A 27,569-nucleotide genomic window follows, 5' to 3' on the forward strand; every position below is an offset into this window, starting at 1 on the left:
TTTGGAAGATTAAATAACTTGCCCAGGTTATATAGAAATCTCATAAGTTCTAATTTATAACTCTAATCTCAGTATTCTTTTTTCACTGCTATGCTTTCTCTTATTTCTTGGATATATTTTACCATGGATTACCAGTCAAACCAAACACTGAAAGATTTTATAGTTAACTAGCAAGCTTAACCTAGACAGCATATTAAAAAGCAGAGGCATTACTTTGTCAACAAAGATCCATCTAGTCAAGGGTGTAGTTTTTCCAGTGGTCGTGTGTGGATGTGAGAGTTGGACTATAAAGAAAGCTGAGCACAGAATTGATGCTTTTGAACTGTGGTGTTGGAGAAGACTCTTGAGAGTCCCTTGGACTGCAAGGAGATCCAACTAGTCCATCCTAAAGGAGATAAGTCCTGGGTGTTCATTGGAAGGACTGATGTTGAAGCTGAAACTCCAATACTTTGGCCACCTGTTGCAAAGAGCTGACTCATTTGAAAAGACCCTGATGCTGGGAAAGATTGAAGGCAGGAGGAGAAAGGGATGACAGGATGAGATGGTTGGATGGCATCACCGACTCAGTGAACATGGGTTTGGGTGGACTCCGGGAGTTGGTGATGGACAGGGAGGCCTGGCATGCTGTGGTTCTTGGGGTCGCAAAGAGTCGGACACAGCTGAGCGACTGAACTGAACTGAACTGAGCAAGCTTAACTAGTAAGTTAACTAGTAAGCTGTGTGGATCACAACAAACTGGAAAATTCCTAAAGAGGTGGGAATATCAGACTGTCTTACCTGACTCCTGAGAAACCTGTATGCAGGTCAATAAGCAACAGTTAGAACCAGACATGGAACAATGGACTGGTTCAAAATCGGAAAAGGAGTATATCAAGGCTGTATATTGTCACCCTGTTTGTTTAACTTATATGCAGAGTACATTATGCAAAATGCTGGATGGTTCACAAGCTAGAATCAAGATTGCTGGGAGAAATATCAATAACTTCAGATATACAGATGACACCACCCTTAAGACAGAAAGCAGAGAGGAACTAAAGAGCCTCTTGATGAAAGTAGAAGAGGAGAGTGAAAAAGCTGGCTTAGAAGTCAACATTCAGAAAGCTAATATCATGGCATCTGGTCTCATCACTTCATGGCAAATAGATGGGGAAACAGTGGAAACAGTGACAGGTTTTATTTTCTTGGGCTCCAGAATTACTTCAGATAGTGAATACAGGCATGAAATTAAAAGATGCTTCCTCTTTGGAAGAAAAGATATGACAAACCTAGACAATATATTAAAAAGCAGAAATGTTACTTTGCCAATAAAGGTCTATGTAGTCAAAGCTATGGTTTTTCCAGTGGTCATGTGTGGATATGGGAGTTGAACTATAAAGGTGGCTGAGTGCAAGAAGAATTGATACTTTTGAAATGTGGTGTTGGAGAAGGCTCATGAGAGTGAGTCCCTTGCAGTCAAGCCTGAGAGAAGTCAGTCCTGAATATTCTTTGGAAGCACATGAATATAATGCTGTATAATATAATATAGCATTATGATAGTGCTATATTAGCATCATAGTGCTATTATAGTGCTACAATCATAGTGCTATTACAGTGCCATTATAGTGCTGTTATAGCTTCATATAGTGCTATAACATAGCATTATAGCACTACTATATAATATAATATAGCATTATATTCATGTGATTCCCTTTCTTAATGTTATTTGTGAACATTGTGGTGTGAAAGGCTGCTCTATGGAAGGGACATCTGCTTCAAATATATATATATATTTAATATTTATTTATTTGGCTGTGTTGGGTCTTAGTTGCAGCGTACGGAAACTTCACTATGTCATGTGGGATGTTCTGTTACAACACTTGGACTCTCTAGTTGGGGCACACATGGGCTCAGCTGTTGGGATGCACAGACTTAGTTGCCCTTTAGCATATAGGATCTTAGTTCTCCCCACCAGGGATTGAACCCATGTGCCCTGCATTTCACAGGGGATTCTTTTTTTGTTTGTTTCTTTGTTTCGAAATTTTTACAATATTGTATTGGTTTCTAACATACAACAATGAGAATCAGCCATAATTACACATATATCGCCTTCCTCTTAAGCCTCCCTACCCTCCCCCTGTCCCAGCCCTCTAAGTCATCATCTGGGCTTCCTGTGTTATATAGCAGCTTCTTACCAGCTATCCACTTTACACATGATAGTGTATATATGTCGATGTTACTTATCTCCATTCGTCTCACTCTCTCCCTCCCGCACTGTGTCCACAAGTCCATTGTTTACATCTCTGTCTCCGTTCCATTCCAGCAAATAAGTTAATCAATACTATGTTCTGGATTCCATGTATATCTGTTAATGTGAGATATTAGTTTTTCTCTTTCTGACTTCTATCACTCTGTGTAACAGACTCTTAGGTTCATCCACCTTACTAGAACTGACTCAAGTTTGGTCTTTTTTATGGCTGAGTAATATTCCATTGTATATATGTACCAAATCTTCTTTATACATTCATATATCAATAGACATCTAGGTTGTTTCTATGTCCTGGCAATAATATTGTAAATAGTGCTGCAGTAAACATTAGGGTACATGTGTCTTTTAGAATTGTGGTTTTCTCAGGGTATATGCCCAATAGTGGGATTGCAGGGTCACATGGTAGTTCTGTTTTTAGTTTTTTAAGGAGCCTTGTATTGTTCTCCATAATGACTGTATCAGTTTACATTCCCACCAACAGTGTAGGAGGGTTCCCTTTTTTCCATGTCTTCTTCAACATGTATTGTTTGTAGATTTTTTGATGGTGGCCATTCTGACTGGTGTGAGGTGATACCACATTGTAGTTTTGGTTTGTATTTCTCAAATAGTTACTGATATCGAGCATACTTTCATGTATTTATTGCCATGTGTATGTCTTTTTTTGAGAAATGTCTGTTTAGGTCTTCTGACTACTTTTTGATTGAGCTATTTTCTTGAAATTGAGCTGTATGAGCTGCTTATATATTCTGGAGATTAATCTTTGTCAGTTGTTTCATTTGCAGTTATTTTTGAGGGTTGTCTTTCAATCTTGTTTATTGTTTAGTGTGCAGAAGCTTTTAAGTTTCATTAGGTCCCACCTGTTTATTTTTATTTTTTATTTCCATTATGCTAGGAAATGGGTCAGAAGGGATCTTCCTGTGATTTATGTCAAAGAGTGTACTGCCTACATTTTCCTCTAAGAGTTTTATAGTTTCTGGACTTACATTTAAGTTTTTAATCCATTTTGACTTTATTTATGTGTATGGTGTTAGGAAGTGTTCTAGTTTCATTCTTTTAGTTGTAGCTGTCCATTTTTCCCTTATTGAAGAGGCTGTCTTTTATCGATTATATTTTTTTGCCTCTTTTGTCAAAGATAAGGTGCCCAGAGGTGCGTGGGTTTATCTCTGGGCTTTCTGCCTTGTTCCATTGGTCTGTATATCCATTTTTGTGCCAGTACCATACTGTCTAGATGACTGTACCTTTGTAGTAAAGTCTCAAGTCAGGAAAGTTGATTCCTCGAGCTCCATTTTTCATTCTTAAGATTTCTTTGACTATTCAGGATCTTTTGTGTTTCCGTACATCAGCAGTGGAAACTGGAAAAGATCAGTTTTCATTCCAATCCCAAAGAAGAGCAGTGGCCAAGAATGTTCCAACTTCCGCACATTTGTGCTCATTTCACCTGCTAGCAAGGTAATGCTCAGAATGCTTGAAGGATTTTGAAGGCTTCAATAGTACATAAACTGAGAACTTCCACATGTACAAGCTGAATTTAGAAAAGCCAGAGGAACCAGAGATCAAATTGCCAACATCCATTGGATCATAGAAAAAGCAAGAGAATTCCAGAAAAACATCTACTTCTGCTTCATTGACTACGTTAAAGACTTACTTTGTGGATCATGACAAACTGGAAAATTCTTAAAGAGATAGGAATACCAGACCACCTCACCTGCTTCCTGAGAAACCTATGTGCAGGAGAAGAAGCAACAATTAGAACTGAACATGGAGCAACGGACTGGTTCCAAATTGGGAAAGGAGTATGTCAAGGCTGTATATTGTCACCCTATTTATTTAACTTACATGCAGAGTACATCATGTGAAATGCCAGCTGGATAACTCACAAGCTGGAATCAAGATTTCTGGGAGAAATAGCAACAACCTGAGATATGCAGATGATACTACCCAAATGGCAAAAAGCAAAGAGTAACCAAAGAGCCCCTTGATGAAGGTGAAAGAAGAGAGTGAAAAAGCAGGGTTAAAACTCAGCATTCATAAAACTGAGATCACAGCATCCGGTCCTATCACTTCATGGCAAATAGATGGGGGAAAGTGGAAACAGTGAGAGACTTTATTTTCTTGGGCTCCAAAATCACTGTGGCTGGTGACTACAGCCATGAAATTAAAAAGTGTTTTCTCCTTCTCCTTAGAAGTAAAGCTATAGTAAACCTAGACAGTGTATTAGAAGGCAGAGACATCACTTTGCCAACAAAGGTCCATAGAGTCAAAGCTATGACTTTTCCAGTAGTCACATACGGATGTGAGAGTTGGACTGTATAGAAGGCTGAATGTGGAAGAATTGATGTTTTCGAACTGTTGTGCTGAAGAAGACTCTTGAGACTCCCTTAGACATCAAGGAGATCAAACCACTCAATTGTAAAGTAAATCAAGCCTGAACATTCATTAGAAAGACTGATGCTGAAGCTGAAGCTCCAATAGTTTGGCCACCTGATGGGAAGAGCTGACTCATTGGAAAAGACCCTGTTGCTGGGGAAGATTGAAGGCAGGAGGAGAAGGGGATGACAGAGGATGAGATGGTTGGATGGCATCACTGACTCCATGGACATGGGTTTGGGTGGACTCCAGGAGTTGGTGATGGACAGGGAGGCCTGGTGTGCTGCGGTTCATGGGGTTGCAAAGAGTCGGACACAACTGAGTGACTGAACTGAACTGAACTGATGCTCCAAACAATGAGAGTTTTACTTCTTTTCTTATCTATATTCCTTTTATTTATTTTTCTTCTCTGATTGCCATGGTTAGGATTTCCAAAACTATGTTGAGAAATAGTGATGAGAGAGGGCACCCTTGTCTTTTTCCTGATCTTAGAAGAAATGCTTTCAGATTTTCACCATTGGGAATAATGTTTGCTATGTGGTTGTCGTATATGGCCTTTATTATTTTGAGATAGAGTCCTTCTAGGCCTAATCTAAAGAGATTTGTTGTGTTGTTTTTTTTTTTTTATCATAAATGGGTGTTGAATTTTGTTGAAAGCTTTCTCTGCATCTGTTGAGGTGATCATATGGTTTTTATCTTTCAGTTTGTTAATATGGTGTATCAAATTGATTGATTTGCATATATTGGGGTAAACCTCGCATACCTGGGGTAAACCCCACTTGATCCTGGTGTATGATTTAATCTGTTGTTGGATTCTGTTTGCTAGAATTTTGTTGAAGATTTTTGCATCTATGTTCATATTGGCCTGTTGTTTTCTCTTTTGGTGGTATCTTTGTCTTGTTTTAGTATCAAGGTGATGGTGGCCTCTTAGAATTAATTTGGGAGTTTTCCTTCCTCTGCAGTTTTCTGGAAGAGTTTGAGCAAAAGAGATGTTAGCTCTTCTCTAAATGTTTGGTAGAATTCACCTGTGAAGCCATCTGGCTCTGGGCGTTTGTTTGTTGGAAGATTTTTTATCACAGTTTCAATTTCAGTGCTTGTAATTGGTCTATTTATGATTTCTGTTTCTTCTGAGTTCAGTTTTGGAAGGTTGTACTTTGCTAAGAACTTGTCCATTTCTTCCAGGTTGTCCGTTTTACTGGCATATAGTTGCTCTTAGTAGCCTCTTCTGATCCTTTGTATTTTTGCATTGTCTGTTGTAACATCTTCTTTTTCATTTCTAATTTTATTGATTTAAGTCTTCTCCCTTTTCTTCTTGATGAATCTGGCTAGTGGTTTGTCCATTTTGTTTATTTTCTCAAAGTTTTTTTAGTTTTATTGATCTTTGCTATTTTTTTTTTCATTTTTCCCCATTAATTTCCGCTCTGATATTTATGATTTCTTTCCTTCTACTGTCTTTGGGGTTTTTTGTCCTTCTTCCTCTAGTTACTTTAGGTGTAACATCAGGTTGTTGATTTGATGTTTTTCTCATCTCTTGAGGTAGGTTTGTATTACTATAAACTTCCCTCTTAGAACTGCTTTTGCTGCACCCTCTAGGTTGGTAAAGAATCCGCCTGTAATGCAGGAGACCCTGGTTTGATTCCTGGGTTGGGAAGATCCACTGGAGAAGGGGTAGGCCACCCACTCCAGTATTGTTGGGCTTCGCTTGTGGCTCAACTGGTAAAAAATCTGCCTGCAATGTGGGAGATCTGGGTTCGACCCCTGGTTCATGGAAGTATCCAGGAGAAGAGAAAGGCCTCCGACTCCAGTATTCTAGCCTGGATTTGTTTCTAGGTATTTTATAAATTATCTTTTAGTGTCTTCAGTGACCTCTTGGTTATTGAGAAGTGTGTTGTTTAGCCTCCTTGTGTTTGTGGTTTTTTTACAGGTTTTTTCCCTGTAATTGATACTTAGTCTCATAGCCTTGTGGTCAGAAAAGATGCTTGATAGGGTTTCAGTTTTCTTAAATTTACCAAGGCTTGATTTGTGACCCAAGCTGTGATCTGTCCTGGAGAATATTCTTTGTTCAGTTGAGAAAAAAGTGGATTCTGCTGTTTGGGGATGAAATGTCCTAAAGATATCAATTAGGGCCGTCTGGTATAATGTGTGCTTTAAGGCTTGTGTTATTAATTTTCTGTGTAGATGATCTGTCCTTTGGTGTAAGTGGGATGTTAAAATCCCCAACTGTTATTGTTTTACTCTCAATTTCCCCTTTTATGGTTGTTAGCATTTGCTTTTTGTATTGTGCTCCTATATTATATGCATAAATATTTGTAATTGTTGTATCTTCTTGGATTGATCCCTGCAAGGTGGATTCGTAACCATTGGACCGTCAGGGAAGTCCCTCCAATGTATTTTTTCTCCAATGTCATATTTTTCCTCTAAAATGGAATCTCTCAGTGCATTTTTTCTCTAATTATTGAATAGATTCTTACTGGAAAAATTCCAATAGTATATAATTGTATAAAATATAAAGTAAAAATCACTCTGCCTTCCTGAAATGTCCTTTCAAGGCTTGTACTTTTTCTGTATATGTACAAACATTTAGATATTTATATGTATTAATTTTTATAACCCCAAATGGCTGTTTTGTAGTCTGCTATAGTTACCTGTGGTCATTTTTAATTTTTATTTATTTTTAAAAATGTTTATTTGTTCTATTTGGCCAGGTCAGGTGTCAGCTGTGGTACGCTGGATCTTCACTGCGTCATGCGGACTCTCTCACTGTAGTGCACAGACTCCCTAGTTGTAGTGTGCAGGCTCCAGAGCACCTGGGCTCAGTAGTTGTGGGGCGTGGGCTTAGTTGCTCTGTAGCTCTCAACCAAGGATCTGAACACTCATCCCCTGCCTTGCAATGCAAATTCTTAACCACTAGACCACCAGGGAAGTCCCCTATGGTAATCTTTAAAATACAGTACATGTGAACTCTGCATAATCATTTTTATCGTCTGTAAGTATTCCATTTGTACCTTACATATGTACTCTTCTGTAAATCTTCACACAGAATTTTCACAGGTAGTGTATACACCAGTATACGTATACTTATTTTTTCCCTGTGTATATCCTACAAATATTGCTTGGGTAAAGTTTTGATAGAAATTGTTCTCTACAATGTCGCTTTTTGTTTGGCTGTGCTTTGTGGTATTAGGGAAGCTCAGTTCCCCAACCAGAAATTGAACCTGGACCCATGGCAGTGAAAGCATAGAGCCCTGACCACTGGACCACCAGGAAATTGCCCTAGAAAAGTTTTTATTAATTTATGTTTTTAGGTTACTGTCCTCAGGGCTTGTGAATAGTTCTTTCTGTATATATTTGTCATCACTAGAAATTATGTATCTGTTTAATATTTGTAAATCTAATAGTTGAAAAAAGTTTATTTTTTTAATTTGCAATTTCTGGTGATGTTTAGCATCTTTTCATTTACTTATTATGCTTTTACTATTTCTAAATTTCTAGTTCATGTTCTTCCCCTTAATTTCTTTTTAAGAGAATTCTTTACATATTAAACTCTCCTTTTGGAGATACATGGGCAATATTAATTTTTATGTTACTTTTCTGTTGTATAAGTAGTACCCTTCTTATATCCGATTATATAGTTTATTTAATATTTAAATAAATTTTGTTTCATCTGTAATTTATTTTGATGTTTAGTTTCCAACTTTACCAAGCTCTTAGCTGTTGTCAGTACTAAGTAGGGAGTAAATAACATATTTTCCCTGATGATTAGAAATGACTAGTTCATGATATATCACATAGCTTCTGAAGCTTATGCAGTAGGTCTTAACCAGGAATGTACATCAGAACCAAAGAATTTTGATTCCAAAGTTCTAAAACAAGAATTTTCTTACACTAGTGAGACACAAATACTTCTAAAAAATTCACACAGTATAGAATAATGTAGAATGAAAAGTGAAAGTGAACCCAGATGAGTTGAAGACTTTCCACCCAGAAACTTTCACACAGCTTTATTGATAAGTGTCATAACTTGGAAGCAATCAGTTGATAAATGGATAAACTGTGGGAATATCCATACAGTAGAATATTATTCATTGCTAAAAAGAAATAGGCTATTGGCCATGTGAGGACATGAAGGAACCTTAAATGCATACTATTAAGTGAAAGAAATCAATCTGAAAAGGCTACATACTATATGAAAGATAAAACTATGGAGATAGTAGTAGAAAGATCAGTGGTTGCCAGGAATCAGCTATGAGGGAGGGAATAAGCAGAGCACAGAAAATTTTTTTTTTAGTGTAAAACTATTCTGTGTGATACTTAATGGTGATACATTTTGCTGTACATTTATTAAAACCCAAGAATGGTTCTTGCCTGGTCATTCAGTGACTAAGACTCCACACTCCCAGTGCAGCAGGCCTGGTTCAGTTGCTGGTCAGGGAACTAGATCCTGCATGCCGCCGCTAAAGATTCTGCGTGCTACAGTGAAGACCCAGAACAGCCAAATAAGTAAATAAGTACTAAAAACAGAAAGAAACAAGAGTGAACCCTAAAGTAACCTATGAAGTTTGGGTAATAATGAAGTACCATTGTAACTTATCAGTTGGCAGTTATGAATAATCCTTCCAGAAACATCTGTGTATAGGTTTTTTTTGTGTGTGTGAACATATTTTCTGCTCCTTTGGATAGATTACAAAGAGCATGATTACTGGACTGTATTCATGTTTTTTCTTCTTCCTGATATTTGTGTCCTGTACATAAAATATATATATATATATATATATATATATATATATATATATATATATATATATATATATATATATTTCTCGTGTCTAGGATTGTGAGCACCTAGAAGTTAAAGGCTGTAACTATTTTTATAAGCCCTCATGTGAAATTAAAAGTCGAATGCATATTTTGGGACTTCCCCAGTATAAAACTTTGTTTTTCAGTGCAGGGAATGTGAGTTCGACCCCTGGTTGGGAAACTAAGAGCCCACATGCCTTGCAGCCAAAAAAAACCAAAACCATAAACAATATTGTAACAAATTCAGTAAAAACTTTAAAAATGGTCCACATCAAAAGAAGTCTTAAAGGTCTAGTACATATTTTGATTGTACTGAACAATCACTGTTCTTTAGCATAATTTCTCTTAGTTTCACCTTGATCATCTGTTTATTGTAGAATGTAATACATTACCTGTAATACCCATTCTCATCTTAAAATGTGTTGATAAGAAAAAGCCTCAGCTTAGACTATATGGGAAGGACTTGAGCTCCTAGATTGCCAGAGAAGCAATAGGAGGCACTATATTTAATTATTATCAATTATTTATTTCTATTTAATTTCTCTTCTGGATTATTTCCATACAGTCGAAACATTATAATCTTAGAAGTGATCTTTAAAGTCGTTTAACACATTACTTCTGTGTCAGTACAGAAATCCCTCCAATAATACCTCTAGCAGATAATTTTCCATCCCCTTTTCAATTATTTTCAATAGTGAGGAGCTTGATGGTTTCTGACATAATATAGTTTATCAGTAGTATGTAGGGTTTGAAAATGGTTCTTTTTATTGGGCCAAAATAAACCTTGTTCTCTTCATAAGTAGTGGTCCTTCCCTTTGGAATTGCAGAGAGTAAGTACACTTGGAGAGATAATCAACCTTTTATAAGCCATGTCTCTCTCTGTACCTTTTCTTTCTCTCCCCAACTCTTTTCATTATTAGGCTAGACACCAATTCACTTAGCTATTCCTGTAGCAAGCTTCCAATCTCCTGAAAAACTGAATTTGAAGGGTATTTTTTTTTAATTCATTTTTGTAGCCAGTCTAAAGTCTCATACTGAATTTTCAGGTTCACGTAAATGAATAATTTACTTATAGAACATAAAAGATTTTCTCTTTTTCTTTAAATTTTTTTTTACTTTTACTTATTTATTTGGCTGTGCCACTCGGCATGTGGGATCTTAGTTCCCCAGCCAGCAACCCATGCCCCCTGCAGTGGAAGTGTGGAATCCTAACCACTGGACTGCCAGGGAAGTCCCTTCTCTCTTTTTTAAAAGCTTTTTTCCAGCTTTATTGAGATATATAGTTGACATATAATATAGAATACTGTGTACGTTTAAGATGTATAGAGTGATAGTTTGGTATATATATTGGTGCATGTATTGTGAAACGATTACCACAATAAGGTTAGTTAACAAATCCTTCACATAAATATCAGTTTGTTGTTGTGGTGGTAAGACTAATTAAGATTTACTCTCTTAGCAAATTTCAAGTATACAATGCAGTAGTATTAAATATAATTACTATTCTGTACATTAGATGCCCAGTCTTAAAACTGGAAGTTTGTACCCTTTGACCAACATCTCCCTGTTTCTCTCACCTCCCATCCTCTGGCAACCACCAATCTCGTTCTCTAAGAGTTAAGCTTTTTTTAGATTCCACGTGTAGGTGATGCCATACAGTATTTGTCTTTCTCTGTCAGACTTGTGCACAGTATATATATACATGTATAGATGTGTGTGTGTATATATATATTCACATTTCCTTTATCTATTCGTCTGTTGGTGGCACTTAGGTGGTTTCCATACCTTGGTTATTGTGAATACTACTGCAGTGACATGGGAGTACATATCTCTTTGAGACAGTAGTTTATTTCAGTTTCTTTGGCTAAATAGCTAGAAATGGGATTTCTGAATCATATGGTAGTTCTGTTTTTAATTTTTTGAGGAACATTCATGTTGTTTTCATAGTGGCTGTACCAATTTATATTCACACAAATAGTGCCCAGCATTTGTTATCTCTTGTCCTTTTGGTAATAGTCATTCTAACAAGTGAGAGATGAAATCACATGGCTTTAATTTGCATTTCCCTGATGGTTAGTAGTATTGACCATCTTTTCATGTACTTCTTAGCCATTTGTATGTCTTTTTCAGAAAAATGCCTGAATCCATTTTAATTGGATTATTTGGAAGAGTTTTGCTATTGTACAGATCCTTCTATATTTTGGATATTAACTTTTTAACAGATATATGGTTTACAAATATTTTCTCTTATTCCATAGTTTGCATTTTCATTTTGTTGTTTCATTTGCTGAGCAGAAGCTTTTTTGTTTGATGTGGTCACATTTGTGCTTTTGGTGTCATACCCAAAAAATCTTTGCCAAGAGCTGTGTCAAGGAGCTTTTTCCCAATGTTTCCTTCTAGAAGTTTCATGGTTTCAGATCTCATGTTTAAATTCTTAATCCATTTTGAGTTAATTTTTGTGGGTGGTTTTTGATAGGCGTCTGGTGTCATTCTCTTATGTGTGAATATCTAGTTTACCCAGCATCATCTACTGAAGAGACTATTCTTCTCCCCTTGAGAATTCTTTGCTCCCTTGTCAAATACTAGTTGACAGGGTTTATTTCTGAGCTCTTCATTCTGTTCCATTGGTCCACATGTCTGTCTTTGTGCCAGTGTCGTATTTGTTTGATGACTGCACATTTGAAATCGGAAGGTTTGATGCCTCCAGCTTTCTCAAGACTGCTTTGCCTGTTCAAGATCTTTTTTGTGATTCCATATGGGTTTTAGTATTAATTTTTCTATTTTTGTGAAAAGTAGAATTTTGATAAGAGATTATATTGGATATAGGGATGACTTTGGATTGTATGGACATGTTTTTTCTTTTTGATATTTATTTATTTATTTATTCTGCTGGTTGGATCTTTGTTGGGGTACTCAGGCTAAGTAGTTGTAGCACACGGGCTTAGTTCCCCTGTAACACGTGGGCGCTTAGTTCCCCTGTAACACATGGGCTCTTAGTTCCCCAACCAGGGGTCAAACCCACAGCCCTCACATTGCAAGGCACAGTCTTAACCACTGGACTACCAAGGAAGTCCCAGTATGGACATTTTAACAATATTAATTCTTCCAATCTATGAACATGGATATCTTTCCATATATTTGTGTCATCTTCAGTTTATCAATGTCTTACAGTTTTTAGCGTAAATATCTTTCACTTCCTTGATTAACTTTGATTAAATGTTACTTACATTAATGATGCTGTTGTAATGGGATTTTGTGTGCGTGTATCTGTGTAGGGCTTCCCTGATAGCTCAGTTGGTAAAGAATCCACCTACAATGCAGGAGACCCCAGTTTGATTCTTGGATTGGGAAGATCCCCTGCAGAAGGGATAGGCTACCCACTCCAGTATCCTTGGGCTTCCCTTGTAACTCAGCTGGTAAAGAATCCACCTGCAATGCGGAAGACCTGGGTTTGATTCCTGGGTTGGGAAGATCCCTTGGAGAAGGGAATGGCTACGCACTCCAGTATCCTGACGTGGAGAATTCCATGGTCTGTATAGTCCATGGGGTCGCAAAGAGTTGGACACGACTGAGCAACTTTCACTTCACATAGACGTACAACTGATTTTTGTAGGTTGATTTCTGTCTTAAAATTTTATTGAATTCATTTATTAGTTGTAAAAAGTTTTTGTTTTGGTTACAATTTCAAATTAAAAATAAGAAATAAAATGACTATAGAAGGTGAATTTGGGGGTGCATATGTTAGCAATAAGAAGGATAAACATTTTTGTCTATATTTATTTCAGTTTTTTTTGTCATATCCAAGTAACAGCACTTCAGGATTGAGCCCTTTCCCTCTGTAAATATATACTAGGAAGACAGTTCAAAGTAGTAACTGGATAATCATATGTATTTATAGAATATGTCTATTTCATTCTGTTATATTTTCTGTGGAGTTCAACTATGTAAGAAGCTCAAAATATTTATATTTTATAATATTTATATATTTATAAATATATATTTATAAAGCTCATATCCCTGGTACCTCAAAACTCACAAGTTTATATGGATGGATATTTAGGAACTTTTTTCCTCCAAAGGAAAAGGTAGTAATGCTACCTCTCTTTTCCCTCTCCCTCTATGGAAACATTCTAAATACCAAGTGTTTTTTTTTTAAAGGGAATGTTCTTGGACTTCCCTGGTGGTACGGTGTATAAGAACCTGCCTGCCAGTGCAGATACCAAGCATTTTTTTTTTAAGGGAATGTTCTTGGACTTCCCTGGTGGTACGGTGTATAAGAACCTGCCTGTCAGTGCAGGGGACACAGGTTGCATCCCTGGTCTGGGAAGATTCCACATACCACAGAGCAGCTAAACCCATGTACCACAGCTACTGAACCTGCATTCTAGAGCCCATGCTTCACAACTGCTGAGCCCGGTGCTGCAGCTACTGAAGTCTGCGTCTAGCTCTGTGCTCCGCAGCAAGGGCAGTCACCGCAATGGGAAGCCCATGTGTCACAACAGAGACTAGCCTCTGCTCACCACAGCTGGAGAAAGTTCACAGGCAGCAATGAGGACCTAGCACAACCAGAGAGGAATAAAATAAATACAGTTTTTAAAAGCAAATGTTCTGGACATTATAACTGAAAGTAAGGACTTTATTTGGATAATTTAACTGATGCAGTCATATACTTTTCTAATATTGTGAAGTATCACTATCCTTAATCACATTAATTTTATAATTCTCTTTGTCTGATTATACAACTTATTGAAAAGTATAAAAGAAGCTCATATCCCCAGCACCTCAAAATAAACACTGATATATACTTCTAGCTTTTTTATAAGCTTTTCCTCTTCAAAATATTTTTCTTTTCTGTTTTAGAAAAAATAAAAGGAATTAATTTTAAATATTAGAAGTATGTTAAAAGTTATCTCAGAATATTATGTATACTATTTTTCATTCACCACTGTGTATATTCCATGAATTTCATGTTTAAGGTGTATACTGGGAATCTTTGACTCTTGGAAAAGAGGATTCTTAAAATCTTATTGATGTCATGGTTTAGAACAGTCCTTCTCAAAAGTATGGTTTGGGGAATGCTGGCAGTCTCAAACTTTTAGGTCCTTGAGGTAAAAATTATTGTAATAATTCTAAGATTTTTTTTTCTTGCCTTCTTCACTTTCATTCTCTCATGAATGTATGGTGGAATTTTCCAAAGGCTTCATAGGGTGTGTAATACTGTAACAGCCCAAGTAATGAAGCAGCTGTGAGATTGAGGGGGAGGAAGGAAGAAGCCTTTCTTCTCAGTGAATTCTTCTTTTGTATGGAAAATAATGTTGTTTTTCATAAACATACTTTGTTAACATATACTGAGTATTGCTGTTTTTTAAGTGATTTGACAAATATTTTAAAATTTCTCAGTTTTAATTTATTAAATAGTAATATCGATAATAGATGAAACCTCTAAATAAAACCTTTCTGGAGTCCTCAATACTTTTTCAGCGTGTTAAATATCTTGATATTGAAAAAACTAAGAATCTATAGTTTAAAAAAAGATTAATGGGAAAAAAAATCTCCTTATATCCTTATACTACAAATATATTTTTAGAATATCACCATTTCTTGGTGTTTTAGAGATCAAGAGACTTAAAGTTCTGTTTCTGTCCCAAATTCTCTCCGGAACTAAGTTTGTCAGCCTTCTGAAAATAACAGTTCTCTGCTCTTTCCTGTTTAGATTTGATGGCAGAGTGGTGGCAAAGCTCCCTTTCACCCCCCTATCCTATATCCAAGGACTCTCTCACCGAAATCTGCTTGGGGATGACACCACAGACTGTTCCTTCATCTTCCTGTATATTCTCTGTACCATGTCAATTCGACAGGTGAGTGCCCACATCATCTATTTCATATGTACCTCCTTTCTTGCTCTCACACCCTAAATTAATGTCTATTTGTGTGATACTGGAAGTGTCCACCTGTTGCTACTGAGATCTTTCAGTTGCTTGTTTCAGAATTCCAGAGTATCCTCTGAAACTGTTTTAAATGTCTATAGTTTAGATTACTGATCCTTAGGGATGGAGAGTGATCATAAAGTCACACGTGGTTTTCATCTCATTTTGAAGAGCAGTCTTAAGTTTCTTCTTTATTGCGGCTATCTAAAGGTCAAAAAGTAAAGAGTGGATTTTCCATTCCCACTATCATTGCTTCTTTATTCACCAGTGCCTTTTGGCACTGCTGCTGCTGCTAAGTCGCTTCAGTCGTGTCTGACTCTGTGCGACCCCATAGATGGCAGCCCACCGGCTCCCCTGTCCCTGGGATTCTCCAGGCAAGAACACTGGAGTAGGTTGCCATTTCCTTCTCCAATGCATGAAAGTGAAAAGTGAAAGTGAAGTCGCTCAGTTGTGTCCGACCCTCAGCGACGCCATGGACTGCAGCCTTCTGGGCTCCTCCATCTATGGGATTTTCCAGGCAAGAGTACTGGAGTGGGGTGCCACTGCCTTCTCTCATGTGGCACTACAGGAACACAAGTAAACATAATAGTTTGGTGACTTTAAGTTAGTCACAGTTGAGATAAAGTCTGAATTGTAGAGTTTACATTCAGGCAACGTGATGATCAGATATTCATAGTGAAAAATAGTGAGAACAAAGTCAGATAGGATTGTGAGAGCCTGGAAGAGAGACTTAGCGTCCAGTTAGTGGCAGACGATTCAGGCAGCAAGGTTGAAATAATAAAGTGGCTTTTGAGATGGGACTTTAAAAAATAAGAGAGGTTAAAGTCTCTTGCTCTAGAACTCTTCACATTTCAGGGAATTATTCAGTGTTTGAACATGCTGCCATTCAGTAGGCATTATAGGGAGGAGGTTGGCACATGATATGGTGGGGAGGTATGAGTATGATCATTTCAGTGTTTGTTGCATAAATGATTCAGAGTTGTTTTTCTTCTTCCTCTGAATATTGTCTGTGGCAGCAGGTTTTTGGATTGGTCTGCCATGTGTGAGTCAATAGGAAACGGAATTATAATTAGAAGTTCACAAAGGTCTTCATGACCTTAGCACTTAATGCTCTCCCTACCTTATCTCTCTCCTCACCCAGCGCTCCAACTATTCTGACGTATCTGGCAGTTTTCATTCTCCACTCGGCCAGACTTGCTTTTTGTGAATATTCTTTCTTCTATTTGGATGCTTCCCACCTTCTTCTTTTGCATGTTAAATGCAACCAAGTTTTCAGGCTTCCTGAAATCATTTTCTTATACTTACTGCTTCTGAAGGATAGATGTGAGGGGGACATGACCACATGCAGAAATAACAGAAAACTAATAGAGTAGTCCCCACTCCACTACTCTTGCCTGGAAAATCCCATGGACGGAGGAGCCTGGTAGTCTGCTGTCCATGAGATCGCTAAGAGTTGGACCCGACTGAGCAACTTCACTTTCATGCATTGGAGAAGGAAATGGCAACCCACTCAGGTGTTCTTGCCTGCAGAATTCCAGGGACGGGGGAGCCTGGTGGGCTGCCGTCCATGGGGTCGCACAGAGTCGGACACGACTGAAGCGACTTGGCAGCAGCAGCAGTAAAAAATCACTTTGTTCTAAATTATTACAGTGCTGAAATGATTGAGGAGGGGACAATGTTGAGAAATATAGATGTAAGCTAGCAGAATTTAATGAATGATTTAATGTGAGAAAGGAGAAACTAAGGTGACTTCAACATTATGGCTTTGGTGACCAAATGGAGGATGAAAAAAGAGAACAGAGAAGTAGGTTGGTTGGAAGACATGCTGTTTGAGTTGTCTCTGGGGCAGTTAAGTGGGTGTGTCCAGCAGGAAGTTGCATTCTTGTGGTGGTGTTCAGTCACTCTGTCATCTCTTGACTCTTTGTGACCCCATGGACTGCAGGCACAGCAGGCTCCTCTGTCCTTCACTATCGCCCAGAGTTTGCTCAAACTCATGTCCATTGAGTTGGTAATGCCATCCAACCACCTCATCCTGTGTCGCTCCCTTCTCCTCCTGCCCACAGTCTTTCCCAGCATCTTGTATAATTGAGGTGTGTACTACATCTTTTGAAATGCTTTAGCATTTTGGCTTATCCAAGGTAAAACCCAAGACAGTGACAATATGATTCTCTTTGTTGGTTTAATAGAGGTCTATTGCTCTTAAATTTGATTAAAAATGAGATATTAAAACTAGAGACAAAATATTAATGTGAAGTCAAGTGGGCCTTAGGAAGCATCACTACAAACAAAGGTAGTGGAGGTGATGGCATTCCAGTTGAGCTATTTCAAATCCTGAAAGATGATGCTGTGAAAGTGCTACACTCAGTATGCCAGCAAATTTGGAAAACTCAGCAGCAGTCACAGGACTGGAAAAGGTCAGTTTTCATTCCAATCCCAAAGAAAGGCAATGCCAAAGAATGCTCAAATTACCGCACAATTGCACTCATCTCACACGCTAGCAAAGTAATGCTCAAAATTCTCCAAGCCAGGCTCCAGCAATACGTGAACCATGAACTTCCAGGTGTTCAAGCTGTTTTTAGAAAAGGCAGAGGAACCAGTGATCAAATTGCCAGCATCCACTGGATCATGAAAAAAGCAAGAGAGTTCCAGAAAAACATCTATGTCTGCTTTATTGACTATGCCAAAGCCTTTGACTGTGTGGATCACAATCAACTGTGGAAAATTCTGAAATAAATGGGAATACCAGACCACCTGACCTGCCTCTGGAGAAACCTGTATGCAGGTGAGGAAGCAACAGTTAGAACTGGACATGGAACACCAGACTGGTTCCAAATAGGAAAAGGAGAACGTCAAGGCTGTATATTGTCACCCTGCTTATTTAACTTCTATGTTGAGTACATCATGAGAAACGCTGGGCTGGAAGAAGCACAAGCTGGAATCAAGATTGCTGGGAAAAATACCAATAGCCTCAGATATGCAGATAACACCACCCTTATGGCAGAAAGTAAAGAATAACTAAAGTGCCTTTTGATGAAAGTGAAAGAGGAGAGTGAAAAAGTTGGCTTAACATTCAGAAAACAGATCATGCCATCTGGTCCCATCGCTTCATGGCTAATAGATGGGGGAACAGTGGAAACAGTGGATGACTTTATTTTGGGGGGCTCCAAAATCACTGCAGATGGTGATTGCAGCCATGAAATTAAAGGACGCTTACTCCGTGGAAAGAAAGTTATGACCAACCTAGATAGCATATTAAGAAGCAAAGACATTGTTTTGTCAACAAACATTTGTCTAGTCAAGGCTGTGGAGAAGGCAACGGCACCCCACTCCAGTACTCTTGCCTGGAAAATCCCATGGACGGAGGAGCCTGGTAGGCTGCAGTCCATGGGGTCCGCAAAGAGTCAGACAAGACTGAGAGACTTCACTTTCACTTTTCACTTTCATGCATTGGAGAAGGAAATGGCAACCCACTCCAGTATTCTTGCCTGGCGAATCCCAGGGATGGCGGAGCCTGGTGGGCTGCCGTCTATGGGGTCGCACAGAGTCGGACACGACTGAAGCGACTTAGCAGCAGCAGCAGCAGTCAAGGCTATGGTTTTTCCAGTGGTCATGTATGGATGTGAGAGTTGAACTATAAAGAAAGCTGAGCACTGAAGAACTGATTCTTTTGAACTGTGGTGTTGGAGAAGACTCTTGAGAGTTCCTTGGACTGCAAAGAGACCCAACCAGTCCATCCTAAAGGAGATCAGTCCTGGGTGTTCATTGGGAGAACTGATGCTGAAGCTGAAACTCCAGTACTTTGGCCACCTGATGCAAAGAGCTGACTCATTTGAAAAGGCCCTGATGCTGGGAAAGATTGAGGGCAGGAGGAGAAGGAGACGACAGAGCATGAGATGGTTGGATGGCATCACTGACTCAATAGACATGGGTTGGGTGGACTTCGGGAGTTGGTGATGGGCAGGGAGGCCTGACGTGCTGTGGTTCATGGGGTTGCAAAGAGTTGGACACGACTGAGCGACTGAACTGAACTGAACTGAAAATATTAATAAAATACAATGATGTATACATTCTGCCTTAAGCAACAAGGAGCAATGCTATTTTAATTACATGCGTTGCAATTCTATTTTAATTACAAAGATGTTTCTACTATGTTTTTGATTACTCACAATAGTTTTTTGGTGGTTTTCTGTTGTTGCAGTTTTAAATAATTTTATTTATATATTTTTGGCTGTGCTGGGTTTTTGTTGCCATGTGGGCCTTTCTCTAATTGCAGCGAGCAGGGGCTGCTCTTCATTGCATTGTGAAGGCTTCTTACTGCAGTGGCCTCTCTTTTTGCAGAGCGCAGGCTTGAGGGCATGCAGGCTTCAGTAGCTGCAGCACGTGGGTTCAATGGTTGCAGTTCCTGGGCTCTGGAGCACAGGCCCAATAGTTGTAGCACTCGGGCTGAGTTTTGTTCTGCCACCTATGGGATCTTCCCAGACCAGGGATCCAACCTGTGTGTCCTGCATTGGCAGGTGAATTCTTTACCACTAAGCCACCAAAGAAGGCCAGGTTCTTTTTTTTCTTTTTCTTTTTTTGACCCTCTCTCGAGGTTTCTGGGATCTCAGTTCCCTGGCCAGGGATTAAACTCAGGCCACATCAGTGAAACACAGAATCCTAACCACTCGGCCACCAGGAATCTACGGTTGTTGTTGTTCAGTCACTCAGTCGTGTCTGGCTCTGCAACCCCACGGACTGCAGCACGCCAGGCTTCCCTGTCCATCACCATTTCCCAGAGCTTGCCTAAATTCATATCTATTGAGTCGGTGATGCCATCCAACCATCCTCAGTCATCCCTTTCTCCTCCTGCCTTCAACCTTTGCCAACATCCGGGTCTTTTCTAATGACTTGACTCTTCACATCAGGTGGCCAATGTATGGGAACTTCAGCATCAGTCCCTCCAGTGAATATTCAAGGCTGATTTCCTTTAGGATTGACTGGCTTGATCTCCTTGCAGTCCAAGGGACTCTCAGGAGTCTTCTCCAGCATCACAGTTCAAAAGCATCAATTCTTCAGCTTTCAGCCTTCTTTATGGTCCAACTCTCACATCCATATATGACTACTGGAAAAATCATAGCTTTGACTATACAGACCTTTGTCAGTAATGTAATGTCTCCACTTTTTAACATGCTGTCTAGACTTCCCTGGTACCTCAGCTGGTAAAGAATGCACCTACAATGCGGGAGACCCTGGTTCAATTCCTGGGTCAGAAAGATCCATTGGAAAAGGGATAGGATACCTACTCCAATATGCTTGGGCTTCTTTGTGGCTCAGTTGGTTAAGAATCTGCCTGCAGTGAAGGAGACCTGAGTTTGATCCCTGGGTTGGGAAGATCCCTAAGAGAAGGAAATGGCTACCCACTCCAGTATTCTGGCCTGGAGAATCTATGGACTATACAGTCCATGGGGTCACAAACAAAGAGTCGAACAGGACTGAGCAACTTTCACTTCACTTAGGTTTGTCATAGCTTTTCTTACAAGGTGCAAGCGTCTTTTAATTTCAGGCTGCAGTCATCAGCCGCAGTAACTTTGGAGCCCGGGAAAATAAAGTCTGTCACCGTTTCCATTGTTTTCCCATCTATTTTGCCATGAGGTGATGGGACTGGATGCCACGGTCATAGTTTTTTGAATGTTGAGTTTTAAGCCAGCTTTTTCAGTCTCCTCTTTCATCCTCACCAAGAGGCTCTTTCGTTCCTCTTTGCTTTCTGTTATAAGGGTGGTGTCATCTGCGTATCTGAGGACATTGATATTTCTCCAGGCAATCTTAATTCCAGCTTGTGCTTCGTCTAGCCTGGCATTTTGCATGATGTTCTCTGCATATGTTCGACTTCCCTGGTGGCTCAGACGGTAAAGCGTCTGTCTACAATGCAGGAGACCCAGGTTCGATCCCTGGGTCGGGAAGATCCCCTGGAGAAGGAAATGGCAATCCACTCCAGGACTATTGCCTGGAAAATCCCATGGACAGAGGAGCTTGGTAGGCTACAGTCCATGGGGTCACAAAGAGTCGGACACAACTGAGCGACTTCACTCACTCACTCACTTTCTGTATATAAGTTAAACAAGCAGGGTGACAGTATACAGCCTTGACATACTCCTTTCCCAATTTTGAACCAGTCTGTTGCTCCATGTCTAGTTACAACTGTTGCTTCTTGACTGCGTACATGTTTCTCAGGCGGCAAGTAAGGTGTTCTGGTATTCCTATGTCTTTAAGAATTTTCCAGTTTGTTGGGATCCACACAGTCAAAGGTTTAGCATAGTCAGTGAAGCAGAAGTAGATGTTTTTCTGGAATTCTCTTGCTTTCTCTGTGATCCAACAGATGTTGGCAATTTGATCTCTGCTTCCTCTGCCTTTTCTAAATCCAGCTTGAACATATGGACGTTCTCAGTTCACGTACTGTTGAAGCCTAGCTTGGAGAATTTTGAGCATTACTTTGCTAACATGTGAAATGAGTGCAGTTGTGCAGTAGTTTGAATGTTCTTTGGCATTGCCTTTCTTTGGGATTGGAATGAAAACTGACCTTTTCCAGTCCTGTGGCTACTGGTGAGTTTTCCAAATTTGCTGGCATATTGAATGCAGCACTTTAATAGCATCATCTTTGAAGCTTTAAAATAGCTCAACTGGAATGCCATCACCTCCACTAGCTTTGTTCATAGTGATGCTTCCTTCCTAAGGACCACTTGACTTTGCACTCCAGGATGTCTGACTCTATGTCAGTGACCATACCATCATGGTTATCTGGGTCATGAAGATCTTTTTTTGTATAGGTCTGTGTGTTCTTGCCACCTTTTCTTAATATCTTCTGCTTCTGTTAGGTCCATACCATTTCTTTTCTTTATTGTGCCCGTGTTTGCATGAAATGTTCCCTTCTAATTTTCTTGAAGAGATCTCTCGTTTTTCCCATTCTGATATTTTCCTCTATTTCTTCACATTATTCACTTAGGAAGGCTTTCTTATCCCTCCTTGCTATTCTTTGGAACTTAGCATTCATATGGATATGTCTTTCCTTTTCTCCTTTGCCTTTCACTGCTCTTCTTTTCCCAGTTATTTGTAAGGCCTTCTCAGAAAACCATTTTGCCTTTTTGTGTTTGTACTGCTACCTGGACTTCATTACCTAGAAATCACCATCTGAAAACTGTAGCATTTTCTTAAGTGAAGTAAATGTTAAGAATGATGTTGAGAAAGTTCAGCTCAAGCTAGTCTTTAAACTCCTTTCAGTTATTTCAGAAATTCTGGTGAGGTATATGTATAGCAGTTAATTTCATGAGGTCATTTACCATGGTAATCAGCAAACTTTCTATTTGCTCACTACTTTGTATGGGTCTAGGTGATGAATATTTTTGTATTTACTTTTCAGACCATACAGTTTTTATCACAGCAACTCAACTCTGCCATTATAGTATGAATACAGCACTAGACAAAATGTAAAGGAATAAGTGGGGCTATGTTCCAACAAAACTTTATTTGCAAAAAACAGGCAACAGGGTTCAGGCAGACTTTTGCAAACTCTTCCATTGTGTTATGAAAACAGCCCTAGAAAATAAGTAAATGAATGAGTGTTGCTGTATTCCAGTGGAACTTTATTTCTAAAAACAGGCGATAGAGCAGCCAGCCATGCTACTCCGGGAACCAAGAGTGTGTAGTATGTGCTAGAAAGGTAAAGGAAGAATGTCTACAGATGCTAGACTGGAGAGCTTAATGAAGTACCTCCTTACTGAATACCCCAAGAAGGGTGGGAGGAGAGAATGGGCAGCCAAAAAGAAGCTTAGTATTTCTTTTCAGCCAAGGAGGATGTATCTTCATACTTTTAATTTCGGTTTGTCCAGTTCTCTGCGCTGATATTAATAAGAGAAAAGTATATGGAGCGCTAGTATAGGTATTCTGAGATATTAAAAATCTTTGAAAAATTCCTAAAATGACCTACTTTTATAATGTTTTCTTTATTAGCTGCCAAAAGTTTCTATATTCCTTTCCCCACTTCTTAGTATGTATACTAACAGGAGGATTATGAACTTAAATCCAGTCTGAAATAGTTCAGCATTTGAAGTTTTTATGTGGAATATTTGCCTCTTTCTTTTAATTAAAATCCGTATTCACTTGCTCTTTCCATATTTTCTTCTGTTGTTCTATTTGTTTTTTTAGGATCTTAGGTTATATAAGATTTGACTCTGTAGATGCCTGTGAAACAAGCATCATAAAATATGAGACTTTCAGAGTATAGAATACAATTCCCTCAATGAGACCATTCTTAGGCAAAGAAATAGGCCACTTGATTTCAGATACATACTGTAGCATAAAGTAATTTTGAGAAAACATAATGAATTGTTTTTGTGTTGAGGTTGTGAAATTGATTAAGTGATGAGGAAACTAACATAGAATGATTCAAATTTCTTTAGTGATTGGTCATACTCTGCCTTACACTACAGGATTTTTTAATTTGTTTTTGTCTACTTGTAATTGTCATGTATGTTATCCTTTCCTCCCCAATTCAAGGTAGTGATTTCTTAATTTCCTGTATATACCTTAAAGAATCTATATCGAGTACGTAGTATGCACCTAAAAGGCATGTGTGAAACAAAACAGTAGATACTGTACCCAAATATAAACTTACAGACTTGGCAAATTAAGGTTATACCACTTTTTACTCCCTATCGCTATGTATGAAAATTCATAATTGCCCCCAACCTCCAGTAGAAATTGTTGAACTTTGGCGTTTTTAGTGTGTATTAGGTAAGAATTGCTCTCTCATTGTAGTTTTAATTTGCATTTGGATTGAGCATCTCTGTTTGTCTAAGAGCTACTCATGTATTTTTTTCTTTCTTTGGTAGGTGAGACACTGTATGCTTTTTGCCTGTTTCACTATTGGATTGTTGGTCATTTTCTTAATTTTTTGCTCTTAGGGAGTTTAGCCCTGTGTGCTCTAAGTTACTAATAATTTTTGCAAACTGTTGTTTGTGTTTCAGTTTTACTTAGTATGGTTTTTGCCGTGCAAAATTTTGTTTGCTGGAGTTTTGGGTTTTTTTCTTATTAGTCTTTTATTAAAGATATACAGAAATTCGTCTTTGTTTTCTTCTACTATTTGTTAGTTTCTTATATAGTCATGGCTCAATCCAGTTGGAGTTAATACTGGCATACCTTATTTATTCTTTCTTTTCTCTTTTGTTCTTTGCCAACTTTTGTGTGATTTTTATGAGAAAAAACATGAAAACATGGATTCATTTGAGATCAAAGTTTGCCTCCCCATTTTTTTCAAAGACCAAGAAGCTAGAGGGTCGTAAGATGCAGTGAGGTGAATGATAATTCTTGAATTTGATTTTTATTTGAATGGAGTGAATCTAATTAATATTTTCTCTTTGAAATTTGAACATCTGTGTTTGACTAAGGACGCTCCTCCTTTCTTCACACCTTGTGTAGATCATCAGGTCTTTTGGATTTGGGTGCCATAGGATGGGTTAAACAATGTTATCTGAGATCCTAGAGTAAAAGAGTATGAAGGAGGGGGTCAAAACATACATGTCACACTTGCAGAGTCTCAGGTTTAAAATTGTCAGTGTGACTGCCCCTAGTAGCAGTTTTCCCAAGGAAAGTGCAGTGCTCTCTTATGCCCAGAAACTACTTTCTGATTTCCTGTACTCAGTAATTCCAGTACTTTTAATCTTTTTCATTTATCTTGGTAAAATAAATATCACAGAAAATACACTGTTTTAATCGTTCATTTCTTTGACATTAAGTACATTGCGTGTTGTTGTACAACCATCACCATTATCTACTTCTAGAATTTTTCATCTTCCCAAACAGAAAATCTGTGCCCGTTAAACACTAAATCTCCATTATCCTCTCCCCTCAGTCCCTGGCAACCACCATTCTAATTTCTGCCTCTGTGATTTTGACTCTTGGTGTTTGTGAATTTGCCCTCATAAATGTAGAATCATACTGAAGTCCTTTTGTAACTGGAATGTTTTCAGGGTTCATCCATGTTGTAGCATATGTGAGAATTTCCTTTTTAAGAGTGAACCAACTTTCCATTGTATGTATATACCGTTTTTTTTTTATCTATTCATCTGCCAAAGGACTGCTTCTGCCTTTTGGCTGTTGTGAGAAATGCTGCTGTGAACACAGGTATATGAATGTCCGAGTTCTTGTTTTCACTTCTTTTTCCTTTATACTCCACAGGTAGAATTGCCATCATACTGCAATTCTGTGTTTAATTTTTTTGAGGCATCAGCACACTGTTTTCCATAACTAGTCACCATTTTTACCCAGCACTGTTAATCTGAAGTATCAGTTTACCACCAGTTTGAGACCATAATCTTATGAAAGATTTACGTATGTCAGTTCACTTCCCTAGTAGCTTAGACAGTAAAGCATCTGTTTGCAATGCAGGAGACCCAGGTTCGATCCCTGGGTTGGGAAGATCCCCTGGAGAAAGAAATGGCAGCCCACTCCAGTATTCTTGCCTGGAAAATCCCATGGACCTGGAGCCTGGTAGGCTACCATCCATGGGGTCGCAAAGAGTTGGACAACTGAGTGTACACACACACACACACACACACACACACACACACACACTACAGTGTTAACCAGAATCCACTTCCATTACTGAGAGTCATAGTGTGATTAAATCGGCTAGCTTCCATTACTGAGAGTCATAGTGTGATTAAATCGGCTAGCTCTAGTCCCTTCATGACAATACCCCGAGCGTAGGAGTGTACTAACTGGTTATAAAAGAGCATCACCTTAAGTACAACTGCGAAAAACAAACAAAAACAACCGCTAACTTATATAGCATTGTCCCATGATTATCATAACATCAGGGCTTCCCATTACAACGTTGGCTCAGATTGTAAAGAAGCTGCCTGCAATGCAGAAGACCTGGGTTCAGTTCCTGGGTCAGGAAGGTCCCCTGGAGACTAAATAGCAAAATACTTCAGTATTCTTGCCTGGAGAATTCCATGGACAGAGAAGCTGGTGGGCTATAGTCCATGGGGGTCACAGAGTCTGACATGACTGAGCTACTAACACTTAACTTATCATAACATGCCCCCTTATTATGATAGAGGTATAATAAATATTAAGTTGAATAAGGATATCTATCTGCTTCAGTAATTTTTCCCTGTTTCCCAGGTTTGATTCCTGGATCGGGACGTATTCTGGCCTGGAGTGGGTAGCCTTTCTCTTCTCCACGGGATCTTCCCAACCCAGGTATCAAACCCAGGTCTCCTGCATTGCAGGTGGATTCTTTAAGCCCAAGGAAATACAGTATTTGAAAGTAAAACACCAAGGTTTGATTCTTATTGCTACTTACTAGCCTAATGTTCTTGGGAGTCATATAACTGCTCTGAGTCTAAATTTTCACAAAGATGAAATCGGGTTTAGGGTTTAGTGTGCAGCCTCCCCACATTATGATAATCAGATGCCAATGATATGGAAAGTTAGCTGTTACTCTTAAAGTGGTAGGTTTTTTTTTCTTAAACAGGTTAGCGCCTGCCCCTGCCCTTGGGGTGTTTTTTAAATTAGTGTTTGTTTCCCAGCCCAAGATAGGACTGGTTCTTTTCATAGATTAAAACGTGGTGGTGATATGTCATATTAACTGAAAATAAATCTAATTACCTTTCCTTGTTTTATCTTTCTCCTTTTGTTTACTTCCTTAATGTGTGGTGATTAGTGATTAGCTGCCTTGACCTTCACGTCTCTATTTCCTTTGTATGAATTTGTAGCAGCGGAAATGGTAGGTCTGCCAGCTTTTATCAGAGGTGTTAAGTTAGTCCAGTGTAGTGACGGATTTTAAGAATAAAAGGAAATTTTCGTAATTCCTAAAATTAAAATACTTGCTTTTTTTTTTTTCTTTTCTTATTATGAGTCAGTAATGGATTGAGTAAATGATCTCCTCTATAGAAAGTGTTCTAAATCTTAGTGAAGATCCCAGCAAATTTACCTGGTAAACAGCTAAGGGAAAACGGGTCTCTTCTTATAAATGTATATGATAGTTAAAGCCATGACAGAATTCTCTTTACTTGGAAAGCAAAAAGAATTAGTGTTTATGAAGAAAAGCACAAGAAAGAGTTTCTTATATTTTTTTTTCCTTTGTCACCCACATCTTAATATATAACCATATGCATATATGGCTATGATCTGAAGGAATGTCAGTGAGAATTTCTCATTGTCTCCTTCAACAGGTATATGTGTTTAGGACAGGG

The 27,569-nt window shown here is 38.6% G+C and overlaps 1 protein-coding gene across 1 annotated transcript in view; it reads left to right on the plus strand.

The window, feature by feature from the left end:
- TMCO1 (transmembrane and coiled-coil domains 1) overlaps nt 1-27,569 on the plus strand; it is a 60,954-nt gene that overhangs the window by 24,527 nt on the left and 8,858 nt on the right. The window contains exon 6 of the mRNA XM_068965277.1: nt 15,123-15,267. Within this exon, the coding sequence (XP_068821378.1) occupies nt 15,123-15,267 (145 nt within the window). The remainder of the gene's footprint in view (nt 1-15,122; nt 15,268-27,569) is intronic.

Source organism: Capricornis sumatraensis, chromosome 2 (assembly GCF_032405125.1).
Source record: "Capricornis sumatraensis isolate serow.1 chromosome 2, serow.2, whole genome shotgun sequence".
Taxonomy (NCBI): domain Eukaryota; kingdom Metazoa; phylum Chordata; class Mammalia; order Artiodactyla; family Bovidae; genus Capricornis; species Capricornis sumatraensis.